The sequence below is a fragment of the Tachysurus vachellii genome, chromosome 25, assembly GCF_030014155.1.
Source record: "Tachysurus vachellii isolate PV-2020 chromosome 25, HZAU_Pvac_v1, whole genome shotgun sequence".
Taxonomy (NCBI): Eukaryota; Metazoa; Chordata; class Actinopteri; order Siluriformes; family Bagridae; genus Tachysurus; species Tachysurus vachellii.
The window spans coordinates 12,906,076-12,925,414 of NC_083484.1; the positions used below are offsets into that span (position 1 = coordinate 12,906,076).

Below are 19,339 nucleotides of genomic sequence, written 5' to 3' on the forward strand. Positions count from 1 at the left end.
TGTGTGTTCATGTACTATATTTCTAATTCTATAAAGCAGTGGTCCCCAACCCCTGGGCCGCGGACCGGTACCGGTCCGTGGGTCAATAGGTACCGGGCCGCCCAATGAACATTAAATTATTTCCATTTTATTTACTGTGGTGTATTTCTCTCGGGTTTTTTGCGACTTTCCATGGACGAGAGGTTATTAACCGGGAGCTGAGAGACGTCACCTAAAGCCGCACCAATACCGCGCATGTGCAAAATATCGGGGCGGTTTTAGGTGACGTCTGGAGCTGAGCGGCTGCAAGCGGCAGTGGCGTTGTATCTTTGGTGGAGAGAAGGTCTGTGTGTATCGCTCTTCTCTCTGTTCACCGGTACTTTCTCATGTTTAACAGTACTTGGTGTACGTGTGTATTGTGTTTGCTCAAATTTAACCCACAAATTAGCAAAAATGATTACGAAACAGACGTCGTTAGAAAGTTAGAATCTCTGCCGGTGTTCTGGATTAAAGTCATGGCGGAATACCCTGAGATTGCCACCACAGCACTTAAATCCCTATTGCCATTTCCGACATCCTATCTGTGTGAAGCGGGTTTTCTGCAGTGACAGCAACCAAAACAAAACAACGGAATAGACTGGACATAAGCAACACACTTCGGGTGTCATTGTCTCCTATTACCCCAGATGGAACCGTCTCGTTGCAAAGAAACAAGCTCAGGGTTCTCATTGATTTAGCGTTGTAGTGAGTTAAAATGTTAAATCACTTTATATTCATTTTTTGGTGTAACTGTATTTTATTTTGAAGGCATGTTTAAATACAATTAAATTTAAATTATTAAAACAATCTAAAATATAAACAATAACCCCCCCCCCCCCCCCACACACACACACACACACACCCCACCCCCCCAGGTTACCATCTTCTGCTGGCCTGCATAGCTTTTGACCTAACAGCACTGGTGGAGCATCTTTATGCATACACACTCACTGGTCCATCTTTATGCATACACACTCACTGGTCCATCTTTATGCATACACACTCACTGGTCCATCTTTATGCATACACACTCACTGGTCCATCTTTATGCATACACACTCACTGGTCCATCTTTATGCATACACACTCACTGGTCCATCTTTATGAATACACACTCGCTGGTCCATCTTTATGCATACACACTCACTGGTCCATCTTTATGCATACACATTTACTCATCCTGGCCCATTCTTTCACGTTATCCACACATGCCACCTGATTCCGCATTTGTCTTTGTTAAACTTTTTTTCCCCAACAAAATTGTGGGTTGTGTGTTTATTTCCAACTTTTCCAGCTCAGAATTAGCAAAGCTAATTTTTATTTTTTTTTGCTAGATACTTATAACATCCTAACTCCAAAGTTTTGCTAATTAGTGCAATTTAACCACTTAATTCTAATATTCTGTTACTTAGCTAGTTTAAGCCTCCATATCAAATTCATCTAACTTACAGTAGCTACTATAATCAGCTTGAAGCCAGAACTATTAAAAAAATCATTAGTCATGGTCCCAACAGTAGATTGTGCTTACACATAAGTTGAGCACAAAATTGGAATAAGAAAAAAATGTAAGAGTTCTTAATTATTTATAAAGCCAGGGAAGGCTTTGGTATTTAGCTCCATCTTACAGGAGATAACTGGTTCCTGGAAAGATCTTATTACTCACTTCCCTGATTCTGAGGCTGTGAGAGGAACTAAGCAGTCCATAAATGTTACATTTATTTCTATAGCTTAAGAACAGCGAAGCAGTCGGTCACTAATCCAACACTGTCAGTTCTGATGTCTTTTTTGCCAAGTCTATAGTGAATGATATGAAAATTTAGGTGATTTGACTTCAGTTGACTTTGTCCATTTTCACTACTCTCCATTTATTACACCGTAGACATGTCCAGTTTAAGAACCCACTGGGGGACATGATTGAGTGGATTGTAATCCACCACTGCACCTGATATTTATGTGCAATATTCCAAACGGTTACTATTGTATTATCATCCAGTCAATTTTATCAACCAATTTTTAACTGCACCTTATCAAATGATTTTGGTTTATATTCTATATGAATGAACCTATAACATATCATTTCTGTAAAAACTGGAGGACTTTTACCGCTGTGACTGTGTACCGCTGTCAGAGGGTGGTGAAAACCGTCCAACAAATCATTGGTATTGAACTACCCACCTTGGGGAACATTTTCAAAAAACACTGTTTGCAAAGGGCGAGGGGCATCATCAAAGATCTCTCTCACCCCAACCACGGACTGTTTACACTTCTCCCATCGGGCAGACGCTATCGTTGTCTCAGAGCCAGAACAAATAGACTGAAAAATAGCTTCTTTCCGGTGGCTGTTTCTGCACTGAACAGCTGATATGGTGTTAACAATCACCACTGCACTGTCACTTTTCTTCTGTGTTTTGCACTATTTGGAACCACTTTAAAACCATGCATCCTTGCTCCACCCAAAAACTATCATTACACTTCTGTATGTCCATCCATATTTATTCTGTTTATTCTGTGTGTGTGTGTATATATATATATACAGTATATATATATATATATATACATTCCTTTTGTACAGCTATATCTGTCTTACCACTTCATACTGTATCATACTTATATAAAAACCACACTATATGTACCCTTATTCAGTTATATGTACATATTACTACACCTTCTGTATAACCTCATACCCTTATTTATTACACTGCCACTTGTAAATAAGCTATCTATGCACTTCTGGTTAGATGCTAACTGTATTACATTGGCTCTGTACATGTACCTTGCACAGTGACTATAAAGTTGAATCTAATCTAATCTAATCTAATCTAATCTAATCTAATCTAATCTAATCTAATCTAATCTAATCTAACATAACACATAACTGGCCTCAATGTCTCCTCTCAGTGGATAGAAAAGACACTACAGGTGGCATTGTAGTAGGAACATTCTGGTATCATTCACTGCTGTAGACTAAGATGACCTTATTGTTCATCTTGCGAGCAATATGTCTGTTTATATACCACACTAATTTGACTTCACTTACTTTAATGACTATCCCTGTTTGGGCTGCTGTCATAAATTTTTACAGTTGTTATAGTAAAGACCATTTGTGTATCGATGAGGAGGTTGTTGTTTTCAAAGACCACATTTAGTCTGCATCTCGTCTTTGAATGTCCGCATCCTCATGAAGCTTGAGCTGGTACATTTCTAGATACCTCTGATATTCTGTGAACAATGAACATCTAATTTACATTTAATTAACTGCATATGGGGGGGCACGGTGGCTTAGTGGTTAGCACGTTTGCCTCACACCTCCAGGGTTGGGGGTTCGATTCCGCCTTGTGTGTGTGGAGTTTGCATGTTCTCCCCGTGCCTCGGGGGTTTCCTCCGGGTACTCCGGTTTCCTCCCCCGGTCCAAAGACATGCATGGTAGGTTGATTGGCATCTCTGGAAAATTGTCCCTAGTGTGTGATTGCGTGAGTGAATGAGAGTGTGTGTGTGCCCTGCGATGGGTTGGCACTCCATCCAGGGTGTATCCTGCCTTGATGCCCAATGACGCCTGAGATAGGCACAGGCTCCCCGTGACCCGAGGTAGTTCGGATAAGCGGTAGAAGATGAATGAATGAATGAATTTTTAAACTGGAACTAAAATCTTTTTGACCATAAGTCCTTAATCATAATTTTACCTGCTAGCAGCTCTCACTTTCACCTCTTGACCCTGTAGTCAACCGACTTCTAGGTGTGATGACTACGATACATAACGTCATGTGGTTTGTTAGCTTAGTGTTATGTCACTAAGCTAACAGTAATAACATTATAATTGGCTGTTCGTTTTATTTTATTACACAGTAAAATTTTTTTGTTACTATTACTAATCCTAAACTCATATTGCCTTTCCCTTGCTAAGGGGAATTATTTGATTATCTTAGTCAGCTGACACTCACATCTGTTTAACATCACCAAACAGGCAAATAAGATTTTATTTAAATAAGATAACTGACAATATCTTAGATATCTTTATATGTCTCTAAATAAATAATCGGTACATGGACAAATAAAGGATCGTTCAAACAAACAGTGTAACATGTTTAGGGGAAAAACATATCTATTAAAATAAAGAAGGGTTTATTTGACTTTATTTGATATATTTTAGTGTTTCAAACAACTTACACTTTCTGTGTTCTGGAAGCATATTTATTATTTTTTTGTCTCTCTAGTAGTGTTTTTTTTTTTGTTTGTTTTGTTTTTTACCATAACTTCTAACTGCTTGGCAAATTCTGCAGTTCAGAGAAACATTTGATTAATAAATCATCAAATTTCTAGTCTGAACATTAACTGCTCATCTCTTGACTCATTTCCATTTGGCTTCTAATAAGCAGTGTGTATGGTGTTTAAACTGTATCATCAATAGAAATCGCAAGGATGGAACGTGGAATAGAGAAAGACAGGATCTCTGCAGCCAAGAACCAGGTGGTACAGCTACAAATGAGTGGCATAGATCCAGAAAATGTGGAAGTAACCATAATTCTAAACCTAAACCTAAATCATTCCACATTTAGCTCAGTTGGGCACAGGACCAGGCTGCAGAAATACAGCTAAAAGTGTACACTATGTGACCAAAACACGTGTATGTGAACACCTCACCATCATGAACAGTATATATGTGGTTTATTATAAGAGTAAAAGGGGAACAAACCTCTGCAATACAATGATGCTGAGATGTCCACAAACATTTGGCCATAAAGTGAATTTAGACAAGCTATTATTATTCATATTTGTCTACCACAATGTATTGAATAATAATAATAATAATAATAATAATAATAATAATAATAATAATAGACTTTCCAGTTTCATTTGAGTCTTCGTATATCCAAATCTGGTGATGACTTAGCACATCTTGCTTTGGGGGGTCGATTCACAACACCACTGTGTGTGTGTGTGTGTGTGTGTGTGTGTGTGTGTGTGTGTGTGTGTGGAGTTTACCAGTTCTTCCTGTGCCTCTGGGGATTCCTCTGGGTACTCTGGCTTCCTCTCCAAGTCCAAAGGCCACTCTAAATTGTCCATAGTGTTGATTGTGCCTTGCGATAGACTGGCATTCTGTCCAAGGTGTCCCTGCATTGTGCACCGAGTCTCCTGGGATAGGCTCCTGGTTCCGTGCAAACCAACAGGATTATAAGTGGTGTAAAGAATGAATAAATGTATAAAAACTAACATAATCATAAAGAATCATTCGTGTAAGTAAATCAGATGTGTGAAAATGAACAGATGTGTTTGAAAATTTAACCACATGCAGACAAATCTATCCTGTGAAAAATAAAACTGAATTATTTATGTGAAAAAAAGAAACGTGAAAATATAACGATCATGTTATCAATCAAATGTAGACACTGTACATTCATACACTGCTGTCTATTGGCTTCAAGATGTGTTGAGAACATATATAAAGACATGTGGTTTATTTATCTAATAACTAACCGTTCTTAAAGTTTCTCACACTAATACAAACTGTTACTGTGACTAATACTTAAACTCACATTGCCTTTCCTTTGCTAAAGGCAATTATTTGAGTACTTTATTCAGTTGACACCCAAAGCTGTTTAACATCGCTTAAGTCAACAGACACCCTCAAATAAATAAGCTTTCGATGCATTTACTAGAAATATGTTAATAATAAATCATCTCAATAAATCATCAAAACATGGTCAACAAAAGTATTATGCATTCAAGCAGTCAAATATGTTTAAAATAACAATTAAATACAAATTTAACAAGCAGTCCAGTTCTGCTCAGTTGGAGACTTAGGAGATGTCCAGGTGACCTGTCAAAAATGGATGCAGGTGCAGACTTTTTTCTGTGCGTAGTGCAAAAAGACAACTAAAACTGTCAAAAAAAGACAAACAAAACAGCTAATACATACAGGCTAAGAACGGGAATATGGCAAACATGGCAACAAACACATCAAAAAAAGCTTGACCATAAGACACCAAAACCCAGGAACATGTACCGTATGAGAGTGCTCATAAGGATGAAACAGGACACAGTGACTTGGACATGTGAAAAGGTGATCTTAGTTTCATTTGTCCATTGGATTTTGTTCTAGAATGTTACCGGGTTTTCTAGAAGGTCTTAGCAAACTTTGTAAAATCTGGTCTTTTTAATGCTTACTAATTTATGTTAAACACGTTGTATTTACTCTGGTTGAGTCTTCTTTTGATTGTTGATTTTTATACAAGTACACCCGTATCCTGTATTTTTTTAAATTTATTTAACTGTTATATTTATATTTAAATTAAATTATTATATTTAAATATAATAATTAATATAAAAATATAATAATTAATTAAATATTTACACTTCTATTAAAGATACTTGTGCTTCCTCCACAAACCTCTAGGGGTTCTTTCTCCTATTCCCCAATTTTTTTCTTTTCATTTTGCGGTAATCTCATAGTAATTAGAAAATGTGGGGTAAATTTGACATATGAGACATTCTCACTTCTTAAAATATCTTTGTTTTTACAGTCTAGTAAAGTTGTAATGCCGAAATATGTATCTGCACCTGATTCATGTTTCAAGGAAGCAAAAATACAAAATAAAAGCTAAACCCCAAAAAAACACCCAAAAACATAAGAATAATTCTAATTGTATACAGCTCAATAGTGAAGTCCCTGTTGTTTTTATTCAGTATATGTACTTGACATTGGACTTGACATTCACTTGTCATTCTAATTCATTCTTTTAGATTAGTACTGGAAATTTAAAGTTGTCACATCTCTGGAAAGTTAAACATAATTTAACTTACACATAAATTAAGACAGTAAACAAAACATAAATAATATATATATATATATATATTATTTATGTTTTGTTTACAGTCTTAAATTTTGTGTTAATTTTAACTTTATATTATTTATATATATATTATTTATGTTTTATATATATATATATATATATATATATATATATATATATATATATATATATATATATATATATATATAGTGTTTTGAATACAATATGTGGATAATGAAAAATCAATTTAAATTTAAATTTCTTTCAAATATTGTACATACTAACAGACATGGAAAAAAGTCAATGTTTGTGCATCATCTTAAGTGTTATAGCTAGCCAAACAAACCCAGTCCTTTCTAAATTTAGTCTATTTGCTCTTTAGGGATGAACCTAAATCTAAGTTTGAGCAGACTGTGTTTGTTTAATTAATGATATTGGTCTTAATCATGTGCAAGTACATAAACAATCATGATTGTGGATTTACGCAAAAGGGTATGAAAAACATGAGATCCTGTTTCTGACAAACTCTTAAACAAATATTTGATAATGTTCTCATCTCTAATGCTATTTAAACCTCCCATTGTTGATGTCACCTAACCTAGGCTGTAGGTGTGTTTTGCTTTCGAATTCATTTCACTGTGAAGTTCGGCCTGTGAATATATATCTCTATACAAATGAGTTTACTATGGATAAATAGTTTACCTTAAATTATATTAAATTTCCTTTTTTTTTGCAGACATGGGGATTAACCTTTTTCTACTATGTGTTGCTATTCTAAAAGCAACTGGTAAGTGAAGATTTCATTATGTACAAGAGAAGAGATGTTAATAAATGGTAATAACTGAGCTGAATATGCTCTTCATTATAATATAAGTTTTATATTATTGTTATAAGAACAAACAGATAGGGATAAAAACTCCTTATATCAAATATGTAATCTCAATAATATATCTTAGATTATTGATTATTGCTATTAATATATTTTGTTAGGAATACACTTATGATTCTAAATGATTTAAAAGAATGTTAATGAGCAGACCTTCTCATCAATAGTACATTTATACTGCACCGTAAAAGATTTCAATATTCTCATCTTGCATGTGTTCAAACAACAATAGTCCACCAGGTATCCTTGTGGACCACCAGGTATCTACTGTAGGTGTCCAAAGGTATTTCACTAGAGTATGTAACTGTGTTTGAGCAATAATTAAGTATTGATTGTTTGCACAATGAACCACTTTCTCTAAATTCACAAAAATACACTCTATATTTGGTTTATAGGTTTTATTTCCACCTAAGGTATTCCCAGGTTAGGCTATTGATGGTTCCATATTGGGTTCACTTCCCTCCTCTGTCCTGTGTGCACAGAGTTTGCATGTTCTCCTGTGCCTTGTAGGTTTTCTCTGGGGCACTTCTCTTTTCCAGCCTAAAGACATGCATTGCATGGTCTCTTTCTGCACAAGACATTGTAGGCATCTTTAAATTGTCTGTAGTGACTGAATGGGTGTGTGAGTGTGTGTGCAATTGTTCACTCACATCCAGGGTGTCAATCAACCTGGGCTCCAGATTCCCTAGGTCCTTTTGTAGATATGTATGGCAATATGGATGGATGAACAGATAAATGTATCAAGTATGACTAGTATCCTTTGTAATCCTCCATTTCTTTAGTTTGCTCATTATTCAGACTTCTCCTTATTCACCCTTACATATAAACAATATTGTTTAATATACTTTCCAGACAAAGGAATTCAGTTTTTGGTTTCAGACTCATCCTTTGTGTATAATTATCACTACCATTATTCTCTCACTCACTCACTCACTCATTTTCTACCGCTTATCCGAACTACTTCGGGTCACGGGGAGCCTGTGCCTATCTCAGGCGTCATCGGGCATCAAGGCAGGATACACCCTGGACGGAGTGCCAACCCATCGCAGGGCACACACACACTCTCATTCACTCACACACTACGGACAATTTTCCAGAGATGCCAATCAACCTAAGATGCATGTCTTTGGACCGGGGAGGAAACCGGAGTACCCGGAGGAAACCCCCGAAGCACAGGGAGAACATGCAAACTCCACACACACAAGGCGGAGGCGGGAATCGAACCCCCAACCCTGGAGGTGTGAGGCGAACGTGCTAACCACTAAGCCACCGTGCCCCCACTATCATTATTAATTACCACAATTAAAGCACTAATAAGTGCAGATAACAATATAAAGTAGCTGACAGTAATGTTTTGTTTTTTTCTCCAGCAGTCAGTGGTTGCCCAATAGGCAAGGAGTTCATCACTGCCTTCATGCCTAATCATATAGGTAATGATGGCCAAGCTGAACCCAGACTCACCATCACAGCTCAGGTGTCCTTGGCTACTGTTACAGTCGAAATCAAGGGGCTCAACTTTAAACAGTCACTAACTATTGAGAAAGGTTCCACCAAATATGTCACCCTTCCAAACAAGGCTGAGATTTATGAAGATGGAGTCTCGGCCAAAACAGTGCTGATTTCTTCCAATACAGACATCTCAGTGGTATCCACGCACATCAAGCCATATACTGGAGACAGCAGTGTGATATTCCCCAATCACCAGTTGGGCAAGAGATATGTAGTCTTCACTCCAGAAAGCAGTCCCTTTAATAAAATTGTGGCTATCGTCAATGGCAAGGAAGACAACACAATTAATATTCTACCTTATTCAAACCTACTGCTTAATAGCAAGATACACTTGAAGCAAGGAATAAAGATGGATATCAGATTAGCTCCTTATCAGGTTTATCTGCTTCGTAGTGAGAAGACCTTAACAGGAACTAGGCTTGAGTCTCAGCTCCCTGTAGCCGTCCTGGCAGGACACGAATGCCTGAGCCTTGTTGGCACATGTGAGCATGTCTTTGAACAGCTGGTGCCAATAGAGTCACTATCTGATGAGTACCTAATTCCTCCCATGCACCCTTTGCTTATTGGCCAGGACACAGCCCATGTTGTTGCAACTGAGGATAATACTGATGTGACGGTTTATTATGGTCCACTACCCCAGCAAAAATCACTTAGATCTGGAGAGCTTCTGAATGTTGCAATTAATTATCCTACAGTAATCCAAAGCAATAAAAAGATCATGGTTATGTATTCCAGTACCAACATCCCCTATGATGAATTCTTGACTAACATAATTCCTGTATCACAAATGTCCAATTCATGGACTGTTTATGCACAAGAAGATTACCAGAATTTTGTTGTTGTCGTCTCAGAGACAAAGAACAGTAAATCTCTTTTTGGGTTTTTGAATTGGAATGTTTTTCCTGCAAACCAGAAGTATTCATGGGCTGTCACATCTCTGGGTACCCAAAAAGGTCCTATAACCATATCCAAAGACTCACCACAGGCTGTCTATGTTTATGGTGGACAAGTAAGACATGGCTATGCCACAACAGGAGTATGCAATGGTAGGTTATAATCTGTATGTGAACCATTTGAATTCAAATAAATGAAATTAGCACTGAATTTAAAAGACTTAAATTCTAAGCTTTGTCTTTCAGCTCCTTCTCCACCACCACCTCCGAAAGATCCCTGTGAATCTGTTAAATGCCGTTGGAGAGAAGAGTGTAAGAAAGGAGTCTGTGTCCATGTTAACACCGCAACATGTTGGGCTGTTGGTGATCCGCACTACAAAACGTTTGATGGGAAGACATATGATTTCCAAGGCACCTGTACATACACTATGGCCACGACTGTAAAAAGTGAGAATGGTCGTGTCCCCTTCACCATTTTGGCAAAGAATAATCGCAGAGGTAGTAATTTGGTGGCCTATGTCAGGACAGTCTCAGTCAATGTGTACAATTATACAATACTTGCCAGCAAGCAAGTGGGTGTAGTTGAGGTAGGTTGAGGAAATACACAAATGTGCAGGCTGCTCATTTATTTTTAAAATAATAATAATAAAAAAAAGTTTGCATCTGTACCCTTTTCAGGTGAATGGTGAAATCACTCATCTGCCTGTAAGTCTAGCTCAAGGAAAAATCGAAGTGGTACAAAGTGGTTGGAATGCACTCATAACAACAGACTTTGGCTTAGAGGTGAAATATGACTGGAACATGATGCTATACATAACAGTGCCCAACACCTACTTTGGGTCACTTGGTGGACTTTGTGGGAACTACAATGGAGATGGGACAGATGAGCAGTCTGACCCCAAAGGAACAAAACTTTCCACTATCCTGGAGTTTGCCAAGAGCTGGAAAATTTCAGACAATGACTTGTTCTGCCGTGATGACTGTGAGGGCAAGTGCCTCATCTGCCCACCTGGGCTTAAAGAAAAATATGATGGAGATAATTACTGTGGTCTTATGGCAAAAACAACTGGGCCATTTGCCAACTGCCACAAGACTGTTGACCCAAGTGTATACATAGACAATTGTGTGTATGATGTGTGCATCAATAAAGGCATTAGAAGTTTTCTCTGTGAAAATATGCGTATCTATGCCGAGGCTTGCATGGCAGCTGGAGTGAAGATTAATTCCAACTGGAGGATGCTGTCCGAGTGCCGTAAGTAAAGATTAAGTGCAATTAAGAAATTGAAGAAATGTAACACCCAATGTGGCACATAGTGTTTACTGTCTTTTAAAAGAAGTTAATTAAATCTTGTAAATCTTTCTTTTTTATATATTAACAGCATTGCAATGCCCAGTAAACAGTCACTATGAACCTTGTGGAACTGCATGTGCAGCCTCCTGCGCAGATCGAGATGCACCAAGCAAATGTGAAAAGCCTTGTTTGGAGGGTTGCCAGTGCAATGACGGTTTTGTCCTCAGTGGAGACAAATGTGTAGCACTGGCACAATGTGGCTGTACCTATGAGAACCGTTATTACCCTCCTGCTGAGACATTCTGGGGTGACCAGACATGCACTAAGAAATGCTCCTGCAGTTCAGGACAAGTCAAATGTACACCAACAAAGTGCAAGTCTTCTGAAGTGTGTAACATCCAGAACGGTGTTCGAAATTGCTCCCCACTTTCCTACGGGCACTGCATAGGCAGTGGAGATCCCCACTATTTAACCTTTGATGGGAGGCGTTTTGATTTCCAGGGTACTTGCACTTATTACCTTTCTAAACTGGTCAACACATCTGACACGTCGCTGGTGCCCTTTGAAGTTCTTGTCAAGAATGAAAACAGAGGACTGAATAAAGTTGTTTCCTTCACCAAGTCTGTGGAGATCAAAATCTTTGGCTACACCATTGTCATGAGTAAAGACAATAATGGTAAAGTGATGGTAGGTTGTTCTTCCTATCTATATGAAATCACCCTCACTTATCAGATGATTTTATAGCTTGAGGCCAAGTACTATTTTGCCAATCTATATGCTTCCTTGTCAAACTGATTAACCATTATTAGCCTAACGGATATTCTTTGTGCTTCACACAATATTAGAGCTACGACCCTGTTCACATATACACAAGTTTTATGCCTAGTGGTGTAGCATGTATTTAACAAAGAATGGTATTTTTATTAGTAATGACAATTGAAGTATGGATGCTTGTTATAGCTCTAGTTTAACTGGGCACTAGTGTACAGTGGACATAAAACAATGCATAATATCTTTCCATTTTTGTCATAGGTCAACAACCTGTTTGTAAATTTGCCATTTGAGAAAGAGGGTGGTCAGCTATCCGTATTCCGTAGTGGTTCCTTTGGAGTGGTTAAAACAGACTTTGGAATGAATGTGAGATTTAACTGGGATAGCTACGTTGAAATCACTCTCCCCAGTACATATAGTAACCAGGTAGGCGGTCTCTGTGGTAACTGGAATGGAAACGTAAACGACGACCTGATGTTCCCAAACAAAAGCATAACAACAAACCCTACTGCATTTGGAAATGGCTGGAAAGCCAGAAATGACCCCGATTGCTCGGCCGAGTGCAAGGGCCAGAAGTGTCCCAAATGTGATGCTGAAGACAGGAATAAGGATGCTTTCACGAAGCCTTGCAGCCTGTTTACGGATACAAATGGCCCATTTAAAGCATGTCATAGCCAAATCAATCCTACCAAGTTCTATGAAGACTGCGTGTATGACATGTGTATGTACGGTGGTCATTCTACAGCTCTCTGTAATGCACTTACAGCCTACACGGCTGCATGCCAGATAGCACACAGCATTGTGGAGAAATGGAGAACTGACAGTTTCTGTCGTAAGTGCTTAATTGTTAATTAGGTTTTCTAGTTCTCAGCTCTATTATTTCTTATTTAAATATAGAATTGATTTTAATTCATCTTTATTAACGAGTCACTCTTAATGATCCGTTCCACTTGACCATGTGTGTGTGATTAACTGGTCTCTGATACTCTCTTCACAGCTGCATCCTGCAAAGCTAATAGCCACTATGATGTGTGTCTTGCTGGATGTCCCCAGACCTGCAACGGCTTCACCGAGCCCGCAGCTTGCCAGCGTGCACCGTGCATCGAAGGCTGTGTGTGTGATGTCGGATTTATCCTGAGCAACGGCGAGTGTGTCCCGATGGAGAAATGCGGCTGTGTATATGAAGGCCAGTACTATAAGCTTGACCAAGTCTTTTACCCCAAAGGCAAGTGCAGCCAAATGTGTGTCTGCAAAGAGCAAGGAAATGTCACATGTAAAGACAATTTCTCATGCGGTCCTAATGAGCAGTGTGAAATCCGTGATGGGGTTCAATCCTGCCATCCTGATGGCAAAGGATCTTGCTCTGTCTCTGGTTCTGGGACTTACCACTCATATGATGGGAACCACATCAGTGTGCAAGGGGACTGTGTGTACAAACTAGTGGAAACAGTCCAGACTTCAGATCAGAAGAAGATGCCTTTCAGTGTGACAGTGCAGCAAATATCTTCTACTGTGGTGGTCACAAGAAGAATCGACATAGTTGTAAACCAATATAAGATTGCTCTGATTCCTGGTCTTCTGTGGGAAATAAGGGTAACGTTTAACTGCATCACATTTATATATTAATGTAAGGTGGCATCATGATTATTATGCCAGCCATGGAGATTTTAGCTGTAAAAATTGTAGCTGTATTCTTGTTATTGGCAGGTTGATGAGGTTAAAGCTCTTCTTCCAGTAACACTTGAAGGAAGACGGGTGAGCATCTATCAGAGTGGTGCCTTCATTATCTTGGAAACTTCTTTTGGACTAAAGGTGACCTATGACACCGTATCGATGGCCACAGTTGAAATCCCATCCACTTACAAAAATGCTGTCCAAGGTCTTTGTGGTAATTATAATGATAACAAGGCAGATGACTTCCTAATGCCAAATGGTAATCAAGCTTCCTCTGCTGAGAAATTTGTTGAAGCTTGGCTGGTGCTTCAGGAAGGAGTGATCTGTCACACAGGGTGTCCATCAGGCTCCACATGCTCAGGGCCTGAAACAGGAGGCCAAAAAGATGGAGACAATGATTGCAAAATCCTAACTTTGGAGAAAGGCCCGTTCTCTAATTGTTATTCCAAAATACCACCTTCACCATTCTATGATACATGTGTAAAGGATGTCACATTACAGCCGGGGGATAAGACACTTGTTTGCCGCCATGTCCAAAACTATGTGGTCCGTTGTCAACAAGCTGGGGTCTCCATCAGCCGTTGGAGGAATTCAACCTTTTGCCGTAAGTAGCTATATGTTATGGAATAAGGTCTGTTATTTATTTTATGTTGACAGCTACGTCACAGGGGGCTTGCTTCTGGTATTCTTGGGTTTATGGTTAAGTTTTATGTGTTAATGAAGCCATTGTAGCACAACAGGAAGCACTGGTGCTTAACAATTCCAGTGTCCTATTTTTCAGCTTAGAGTTTCTCCTCATGTCCACATCTGTTTCGAAACATGCTAACAGGTCAACTGCTGACTATAAATTGCCCCAAGGATGAATGATTATATAAATGTGTGTGTGCATGATGTCCTGCGATGGACTGGTGTCCCAGCAAGGGCGTATTACTGCCTCATGCCTGGAATAGGCTCTGGATTCTCAGTGACCCTGATAAATGAACATGCTGCTGAAATTTAATACGGTTTTCTTTTTCATCTTTTTCAAGAAATGACCTGTCCTGTAAAAAGTCACTATGAGCTATGTGCGGACACCTGTACGTCAACTTGTGCCAGCCTTACCGTGGCACCTAATTGTCCGGAGTGTCTTGAAGGTTGCCAGTGTGATGAAGGCTTTGTCTTTGATGGAGGCGACTGTAAGCTTGTAGATGATTGTGGTTGTTCGGTGGAAGGAAGATATTACAAGGTGAATTAGTGAATTAGTAACAATTTTCTGGTTGACTTGGCTTCCTGCATACAAAACAGTCAAATAATTTAAATATTTTAATATCATCCCTGCAGTCTGGGGAGTCAGTAGTCAGAGGAGACTGTATAGAAAAATGCACCTGTAAGGCTGGACAGTTCTCATGTCAGTCCATGAACTGTAAGGAAGATGAGGTCTGTCGCACACCGGACGGCATTCCAACATGCATACGTGGTAAGAAATTGTAATCTCATTATTATGCGGTTGCAAATAATGTGATATAAAATAACATTGTCTTACTTTGTTCCAGATCCCTGCAGCAAGAAAAAATGTCGAGAGAAAGAGAAATGTATAGAAAGAGACAGTGCAGCAGTGTGCGTGGCCACCTCTAACGCCTCATGTGAAGTTTTTGGAGACCCTAACTATATAACTTTCGATGGAAGCAGGTTTTCTTTTCAGGGCACCTGCTCTTACATTATGGTAAAGACGTCGGGTGAAGACAAAAGCCTAACGGAATTCATCATCATTAACAAGAACGAACAAAGCACACATGGCACTTACCTCAAGATAGCCACCATGAAGTTTTCAGGCCATGAAATCGTCATTATTCAACACGAACGCAACAAAGTGATGGTGAATAAATCCCATCGTTTTGTTATACATAATAAGATGATATCTACATAGGTGATTAGTTATCACAATACCAATACAGCAGCAAGAATGATAATAATAATAACTCTATTTAACTCTATTTTTATTCTAAAAAAAAAAATCATTCCACTGCTGCTTTACTGTGTATGGCAGTGTAGGTGGGCAGTAAAATTCTAACTTGGAACCGAAGTTAATAATAATAAAACTCTATTCATGTTGAACATTTCACACCCTTAAATACCGTATCTGAACTAAATAGTTGCATCAAAAATAAAACAAGAAAAAGGCAATTTGATAGATATGCTGTAAATAATAGCAGTGACAAAAAAAAGAAAAATATAAAAATGTAATAAAAGTGTGTTAAAATAGAATATAATGTAATATAAAAAAGGCAACAAATAAAAGTGACTAATTTGAAATAAAAGAAAACTTATACTTGTTGGAACATTTTATCAGGGATCAGATAATGTATGTATAAATGTACTGTAACATAAGGGGATTAAGTAATACAATTTTACATACAGTTTTAAAACCTCTTATACCATATCCTCTAAAATGCATAAATCATTAAAGTAATATGATTACATGATAAACTGTTCCGTCTTTTGTGCTGCCTAGATTGATGGAAAGGAATCCATCCTGCCTGTGAGTCTGGACTCGGACCGTATCCGGATAACACAGTCAGGAATAAGAGGAACCCTGCAAACAGACTTTGGTTTGGAGGTCACGTTTGATTGGGGCGAGTTCTTCAGGGTGACCGTGTCCAGTAGCTACTATAAAAACCTAGTGGGCATGTGTGGAACCTATAACGACAACCGCGATGATGACTTTGTCACACCGGCAGGCATTGCTGCAGCAGGCAACACAGAATGGGGGCAGTCATGGAGCACTCTCGACAACGACCCGAAGTGCTGGCACTTCCCATCATGCTCTGAAGAGGAGTTGCGGCAGTATCGAGGCCCCCAGTTTTGTGGCTTGTTAGACGACAAAACTGGGCCTTTTGCTAGCTGCAACAATACAGTTAAAATCGGGCAGTTTTCATACAACTGTCTCTATTACACTTGTCTCACTCACGGAAACCATGATGCCTACTGCAAAGTCATGACGTCTTATGCAAACGCTTGTAAGTGGGCAAACACAGATGTGTCACTGAAGTGGAGGGAGATTACCAACTGCAGTAAGTAATGATGTTAACATTCTGTGCTACTGTTTAAGCTTATAATACTACTACTACTACTACTACTACTACTACTACTAATAATAATAATAATAATAATAATAATAATAATAATAATAATAATATTGTTGTTGTTATAATAATAATAATAATAATAATAATAATAATAATAATAATAATAAAAACAACAACAACAATAATAATTGTTGTTGTTATTATTATTATTATTATTATTATTATTATTATTATTATTATTATTATTATTATTATTATTATGTTTTCCCATTTTAAGCCCAAATCAAATCTTCCTTCCAAATTTCCCTCTGAATCACTCTCTTCAACTGTCGTTCCACAAATAACACTCTTCTACTCCACTCTCTCCATATTTCCATCTATGAATCTACCTGTTTCACTCTCTCACTCCACCAGTCTTTCTATAAATAACACTGTCTCTGCTTCTATCTAGTGTCACTCTCACATTCCATCTGACTTTCTATCAGGAATTGTCTGTTTTTCTGTCTATAACCTTTCTTTCTTTCTTTCTTTCTTTCTTTCTTTCTTTGTAAAGTCAAGATCAGTGTCAATGAACTTTACCTCCCTAGATTCCAGTGCATTCTATGAAACGTGTACTGTATTTAATGCTCATACAAGTTTGCTTGGCAAAAAATTCATCATGTATCTGAACTTTTCATATTTAGATTTTTCATTGTTTATCCCCCATATACATTGCGATCTAAACCTAACAATTGAATCAAACATTAACATCAAATTAAGTATTCCTGCATATTAAAGGCTATGAATAAATAGCTCATTAATCTTCCTAATGTTCTTGCTGTGTTACAGAGCTAATCCAGTAATCAAGTGGAGCGAACCAGGGTCTGCTTATCTGTTCAACTGTAAACAAGAATAAATCAATTTTAGCTAATGTGATTTTTCTTTTTCTTTTTTCTTTATTGAATGCTTGCAAGACTTCATGAAATAAAATAAATGCATGTGCACACTGTGTGGTGTTCAGTGGTGTGTATTTCTGTATTGCACCCAGTGACCCAGTGGTCCAGGGCCGCTTTGTCCTTAACAGCAGTTAGTGACAATAAAAATAACAAAACTCCTGCAACTTCAACACAACCTGGAAATTTTTTGTACTGACAACTTGAATATTTTTTTTTCTGAATTAAGCATAACAACTTTCAATCTTTGACAAACCCAGAGAATCATTTGTTTGCGTTTGTTTGCGATCCGTTATTATTATTATTATTATTATTATTATTATTATTATTATTATTATTATTATTATTATTATATTGCATTTCCTTGCATGAGATCCAATTACAGACACATTTAAATGCATACAGTATATCTTTTTTATTTATGAATGTCAATGTAAATCATTGCGTTTCAATTCAAATGATGGATTGAAACAATGAAACATGAAACAGTCACATTTGTTTATTATCAGCTGTGTCCATAAGTTATTATGGATATATATATAAGTTACCAAGCCAGTTATTTCTGATATTTCAGAGGCTGACTAATAAGGAAAACGGTTGAGTTCATCAGGTAAACATGGCACGCCTTCATGAACTAGTTACATAAAAGTGTGTGCTATACACACAAATTAAACTGTGACAGATTAATGTTTGCTCAAATAACTTTAAGCAAACGGTGGGTGGATGTATATGATGGGACGATAAACACAGAAAATGCTGCCAGGCATCATCCCAAAAATTCATATAAATGTAAAGTACTGTATTACAGATACTAGATCTGACTACAAAGTGTAAGTCTGCAAAGTGTAAATCTGCAAAAAGCAGAATCCCGACAATAACACACTTAGCTTGAATGTTTTTGTTCTGATTCTGCTTTTGCAAGAAACTTTTTGTCTTCCCTGCTAAACTCATTAGCTCTTCCCTGATTGGCTGCTGGCTCTTGCTTGTCACTTTTTAGTATGTATATATATAGGGGGGCATGGTGGCTTAGTGGTTAGCACGTTCGCTTCACACCTCCAGGGTTGGGGGTTCGATTCCCGCCTCCACCTTGTGTGTGTGGAGTTTGCATGTTCTCCCTGTGCCTTGGGGGTTTCCTCCGGGTACTCCGGTTTCCTCCCCCGGTCCAAAGACATGCATGGTAGGTTCCCCCGGTCCAAAGACATGCATCTCTGGAAAAATTGTCCGTAGTGTGTGATTGCGTGAGTGAATGAGAGTGTGTGTGCCCTGTGATGGGTTGGCACTACGTCCAGGGTGTATCCTGCCTTGCTGCCCGATGATGCCTGAGATGCACAGGCCCCCTGTGACCCGAGGTAGTTCGGATAAGCGGTAGAAGATTAATGAGGGTGAGTATACAGTGTATATATATACTTACTGTATTACAGACACTAGACACCTTGTTAAAATTGGCATTGTCTTGTTATTAGATTAAAATTGGACATCTATAAAGTAAGGGGCACGGTGGCTTAGTGGTTA

General features: G+C 38.1%; 1 protein-coding gene across 1 annotated transcript; it reads left to right on the forward strand.

Moving 5' to 3' along the window:
- The first annotated feature begins 7,454 nt into the window (after positions 1-7,454).
- si:dkey-65b12.6 (IgGFc-binding protein) lies at positions 7,455-17,878 on the forward strand. Its single transcript, XM_060862177.1, has 13 exons — positions 7,455-7,593; positions 9,063-10,247; positions 10,341-10,681; positions 10,773-11,346; positions 11,474-12,072; positions 12,418-12,988; positions 13,154-13,749; positions 13,864-14,434; positions 14,859-15,055; positions 15,151-15,286; positions 15,363-15,685; positions 16,322-16,880; positions 17,724-17,878. The coding sequence occupies exons 1-13, from the start codon at positions 7,545-7,547 to the stop codon at positions 17,735-17,737; spliced, it is 5,715 nt and encodes a 1,904-aa protein (XP_060718160.1). The 5' UTR covers positions 7,455-7,544; the 3' UTR covers positions 17,738-17,878.
- The last annotated feature ends 1,461 nt before the right edge of the window (positions 17,879-19,339 follow it).